General features: G+C 34.9%; 1 protein-coding gene across 1 annotated transcript; it reads right to left on the reverse strand.

Moving 5' to 3' along the window:
- Nucleotides 1-2645: 2645 nt before the first annotated feature.
- LOC133034118 (uncharacterized) lies at nucleotides 2646-4172 on the reverse strand. The gene has a single exon (XM_061109139.1). The coding sequence runs from the start codon at nucleotides 4170-4172 to the stop codon at nucleotides 2646-2648; it is 1527 nt and encodes a 508-aa protein (XP_060965122.1).
- Between the last annotated feature and the right edge of the window lie 1828 nt (nucleotides 4173-6000).

Raw genomic sequence — 6000 nt, forward strand, 5'->3', positions numbered from 1 at the left:
ACACTTCTTGAGTTACTCCCTCAGGAGGTGACATGTCGGCCCTCTCCTGTCCAAGCTCCTCAAGGTTTTGTATCCACTTTTTCTTGCAGTCTGCCCTCCAGTCACGTAAACCCTTTGACATCTCGAACTCACCGTAGTCTACGAATGTAGGGTTATCTCGTCGGAGGACAAACTTGGTCTGCAACAAGTTACAAATTAATACATTAATTACAATGTAATAAGAGTATAGTAATTTAGAAATTAAAAAAATTATTAAGACATACCTCAAGTCTATCCCAGAGTGCATTGATGTCAGCTCTACTGACATCTTCCCATTTAAATTTATTAATGGGGATAGACATCCGAGTCATCCATTTCGCCATATTGTTGAATTTTTTTCTGTTTTTGCCGACGGGGGTGCCAGTCTCTGCGTGCACCTCAATCTGTAACTTGGCAGATTGTGTTTTGGAGAGCTCCTCCTCAACATTCTTACCCTTGTATTTACCTCTGACCCCTTTCTTTTTCGAACTGCTGCCACCTGGTGTAGACATACTACATATACAACACATATTGTTTATTTAAAATATATTAACATATTGCAAACATATTAAAGAAGAAGGGTTGTAATTTTATTTTATTTAAAACACTATTTCAATTACAATTCATCATCCTCATCATCAGTTACATATACAGCATTATCATCGTTGTCACTCTCTAATTCTAAGGAGTTTTCTTCTTCGGTATTTAGACCCTCGTTGTCATCATCGATAATGAAATCATCTAATTGTTCAGGCTGTGAATTCACACGATGGATGTTTGCAACTTCAGTTGGGTCGACATCATGGCGAACATAGTCAACATCATCCAACTGTGGAAGTTGAGTAACGAACTCGGTTTCAGCTGAATTGTTTTCCTGTACAAAGGGTGTCTCCCCATCCGTGTTCGGGAAGTCCCAAACATTTCGCGGTATGTACTCATTTACAAGCAGCCAGTCTTTACCGTTCTTCAAATCAGGAATGTAATAGATCAATTTTGCTTGCGATGCAAGTATGAACGGTTCATTTTGATACCACTGTCGGTTGACGCAAATGCTAGTAATAACACCGTCACTATCCATTCTACTCCCGTTAGTGTCAAACCACTTACACAAAAATAAGAGAACACTGCAATCTTTTAAATAAGTGAACTCCATAATTTTTTCAAGTATGGCGTATTAATTTTGTCCATCTTCACCGGGGACCATAACACCGCTATTTTGTGTTTTGCGGTTATCATCCCTTTCCTTGACCAAAAATTTAATACCGTTCACTATGCACCCTGGATAAAAATAAATTGATTCATTCGCTGGGTTAGCGATAGCATACAACTCATCTGACACTGCACCCTGGTTTCTCAACCGTAATTCATTAATCTACATATCAGGAAAAATATTAAATTAAGAAAAGTTGAACAGTTATTAAGAACAAGATTAAGAGTATAGAGAGGCAACAAGACTTACTCGAGTTTTGAACCATTCAGGGAACTCAGTCTCTTGCACTTTTTCAGTATTTCCTACACCCCTTGCTTAAAGCAACTCCTTGTGCTCACTATATAATATAATGCACTTAGTAAGTTAAGAATTTTTTAGATGAAGTCGACTATTGTGTGTTTGTGTTTATGGAATTTATACTCACTTGATATACGGCTCAACCTCTGTGCAATTATTCAAAATGTACCACTCCGCCTTACGCTTGCTTTGCATGGGTAAGGTGTCGACTGTCCTCATACCGAGGGGTCGGCCAACATGCTTGAATACAGAAAATTATCGAGTTGGCATGTTTTGGACAATGTCATTGTTCCGGTCAGGACGGTTGAATTGAGTTTCCACTTCTCGAAAGTACATTGAGCAAAAGGTTAATGCCTCATTAACCACAAAAGATTCAGCAATAGAGCCTTCCAGATGGGCACGATTCCTGACATATTGCTTGTACACAGACATTGACCGCTCAATGGGATACATCCACCTGTACTGCGCTGGTCCACCTAGTATAGCTTCTTTAGGGAGATGCATAACTACGTGAACCATTATGTCGAAGAAAGCCGGTGGAAAAATTGTTTCTAACTTGCACAAAATAGTGAGAATATTTGTTTGCATTTTTTCTAAATCCGAAACATTAAGTGTTCTTAAGCATAATTGTTTCAAATACACACACAGCTCAATGATTGTGTCTCGGATTTCTTTTTTCAAGAAGTTATGGATACCTGCCGGTAGTAAACGTTGTAACAACACATGACAATCATGTGATTTGAGCCCAGAAATCTTGCCCGTATCCAAATTTACATTTTTGTCTAAGTTTGCTACAAAACCGTCCGAAAATCGTACAGACTTTATGAAGTCTGCAAATTCAATCCGTTCTTAAACACTAAGTGTGTAACTAGCTGGAGGCTTCTTCCACTTCCCATTCCGGTCTTCATACAACCACAGCTCTCGTCGTATTTGCAAGTCTTGCAAATCCATTCTCGCCTTGTTGATATCCTTTGACTTCCCGTCGATACTTAGAAGAGTACCTACTAAGCTGTCACACACATTTTTCTCAATGTGCATTACATCAAGATTATGTCGTAAGGACTTTGACTTCCAGTACTCAAGCTCAAAAAAAAATACTTTTTTAGACCAATTGAGCTCTTCACTGTTTCACACCCCCGAACTGTTTGTGTTTTCCAGGCAAAGTCAATGGAATTTGGTCTAATTGAGATAAAATATCCTCCATTGTCAATACAGGAGGTGGTGCTCTCTTCTCAGGCTTACCATTGTACTTTTTGCTTCTCCTTCTCGGATCACTCATTTCGAGAAAACGTCTGTGGCCAACATATCCAATCTTACTATTTAGGCCAATGGAAGGAGTATGTTCATTGCAAGTGGGACACACCATATACCCTTTTGTGCTCCAACCAGATGTTAGAGCATAAGCAGGAAAATCATTTATTGTCCACAATATTGCCGCACGCATTGAAAACACAGTTTCGTTGTAGGCATCTCGGGTTTCAACACCCGTCTCCCACAACTGTTTCAGTTCATCAATTAACGGTCTCATGAATACATCTATGTCTTTCCCAGGAGATGATGGACCTGGAATTAATAAGGTCAACAACAACGATTCAGAACTCATACACTTCCACGGTGGCAAATTATATGGGACACAAATAACTGGCCACAGGCTGTAAGAGTTGCTCATGTTGCCAAACGGATTAAAACCGTCAGTCGCCAATCCCAGTCTGACATTTCTAGGTTCAACAGCAAAAGACGGATGAAGGCGATCAAACTGCTTCCATTCTTCAGCATCCGCAGGATGCCTAAGCACACCGTCTCCTTTTGGTCTCTGCGAGTAATGACACCGCATATCCTCCTCGGTGTGTCTTGAGCAATATAATCGTTTTAGTCTAGGTGTGAGTGGGAAGTAACACATAACTTTGTGAGGAACTTTTTTCCCCTTACCCTTTCTTTTCACCCATCGTGATTCGCCACATACAGGGCAAAACTCCTTCTTCTCATTCTCCTTCCAGAAAATAGCACAATTATACTTGCACACATCTATTGAGTCGTAACCCAAACCTAGATTGCGCAATCCCATCTTCGACTCATAATGCGACTTCGGTAATTTTGTCCCCTCTGGAAATAGATCAATCAAGATGGACAGCAACATATCGAAAGATTGGTTACTCCACCTATTCAAAATCTTGCAGTGCATAAGCTTTACCAGTGCATTGAGTGCTGATTTTTTGTAACCTGGATATAACTCAGCCTCCATCTCCTTAAACAAGTCATCAAACTTGTTGTTGTCGTTGATAGGGGGTTCATTGAAAGAATCAGTAGTGTTAGCAGATTCGTCAAACCCAGAGTCCCCTCTTAACATGTCCGCCAACACATCTGCCATTTCCTCTTCGTCATTTTCAGGAAGTTCAACTGCGGGCTGAGAGAAAGTCTCCCCGTGGAAATACCAGGGGTTGTACGAAGGTTGGATCCCGCTGAGAAATAAATGAACCCTTATAGTTGCAGGTGTGTGGAAATTCACATTCAAACACCGCATGCATGGGCATCGAGCTAATCCGTCAGAATTCACGTGGTTTGTTGCTACCGCAACGAACTCGTCAACGCCACTTCGAAACTCTGCAGAGCGCCGGTGCGCCTTCATCCAACTTCGGTTGGTATGCATCTTCCACTATGAAGTAATTAACAAAATTAATTTAAAAAAAAACAAGAAAATGTGCAAGTGTCCTAATCCACCTTCTCACTCCATTACTAAAAGGGTAAAGAACCTATCCCATTCAGGTTTGTAATATACATATAGTACAATCTACGCTCTTAAGATTATTTCATTTTTGTAAAAAATTCGGCAGCACCTCCCCACAGTTCTTATAAGTTAGCAAACTTGTAGTAATTAAGTTTGCTGACTTACAAGAACGTGTAAGAAGACGTTGTACCAAAATATCTACTAATGAAATAATCAAATAAGCAATAGGTCATACTATAAGTATAAAACAAGCCCAAACTATCCATGCAGACAAACAGTCCTGGATAATTTGGAGAGGCGTATTTAAGAGTCCTTACTGACTCAGCCTCTCCAAACGGGTCTAAGGTATTTCGTGCATGTGTAAAATTAAAAAAAATAAATTATCACTATGTGATAATACAAATACAAATACAATTGTTCTATCCTATCTTTGGTGTATAACCAAAGAGATCAAGAAAAGATAATAAAATTTTAATTTTATGCTATTTTACAATATCTTATGCTCATTTATACTTATTTTAATATCACTTTATTACATTTTAAATTGTATACTACTTTTTTTATTTTTATTATTTTGTAATCATTTATTATTTAATTTTAAATTACTAACTTTTTAAAATTTATCAAATCAATTTATTACATATTAACTTATATATTACGTATTATAATTTTATTATTTGTAAATCGTATATTATTTAAACTAAAATTACAAACTTTTTCAAATTTATAATATCACTTTATTATATTTTAATTTATATATTACATTTTTCACTTTTATTATTTGTTTAATCATTTATTATTTAAATTTAAATTACTAACTTTTTCAAATTTATAATATCACTTTATTATATTTTAATTTATATATTACATTTTTCACTTTTATTATTTGTTTAATCATTTATTATTTAAATTTAAATTACTAACTTTTTGAACTTTATAATATCACTTTATTATATTTTAAATTATATATTACATTATTTTTCACTTTTATTATTTTTTAATCATTTATTATTTAAATTAAAATTACTAACTTTTTTAAAAAATTAATACCACTTCATTACATTTTAACTTATACATTACATTTTTTTTTATTTTATAATCATTTATTAATTAAAATAAAATTACAAACTTATTAAAATTAATAATATCACTTCATTATAATTAAAATTTTATATTAAAGGCCATAATTAAATAATTCTCTAATTATTTATTATTTAAATTGAAAATGTTTTTTCTTTAAAAAGAAAAAACTATTACTTCACTAAATTTTTAATTACGTGTTTCAATTTCAATTTTATGTTTTACTTTATTTATTTACTTTTATCAACAATTAACTTATCAATTTTATTTCATTTAAACAATTAATTAATTCTACATTTTCTCTACTAAAATTTCAGCAGCATAACGACTTAAAAATTGTAAACCCAAAATTTTCAAAACCTATAAATAACACAAACAAATATTTCACGACAATATATAAACAAAACAATAATCCACCCATCCACCAACAGTCAATTTTATCACAGAACCTACTTCACTAACATGCATAGACATATTAACTAATAACACATACTACTACCTACTAAGCGAAAGCAAAAAAATATACCTGAATCGAGTGCAAAAATAACAACAGCAGGCAGCTAGCGGTAATTCGGAGCGGTCGAACAGGGACCTAATTCCATAAATTAAAAAGTAAAACCAAATTAAAAATTTAATACCTAAATACATATCAACACATACACACATATAT

The sequence above is a fragment of the Cannabis sativa genome, chromosome 2, assembly GCF_029168945.1.
Source record: "Cannabis sativa cultivar Pink pepper isolate KNU-18-1 chromosome 2, ASM2916894v1, whole genome shotgun sequence".
Taxonomy (NCBI): Eukaryota; Viridiplantae; Streptophyta; class Magnoliopsida; order Rosales; family Cannabaceae; genus Cannabis; species Cannabis sativa.

Excerpts from the sequence above, each read along its gene's own strand:
- LOC133034118 (XM_061109139.1), bottom strand. The coding sequence starts at position 4,172 with ATGCATACCAACCGAAGTTGGATGAAGGCGCACCGGCGCTCTGCAGAG.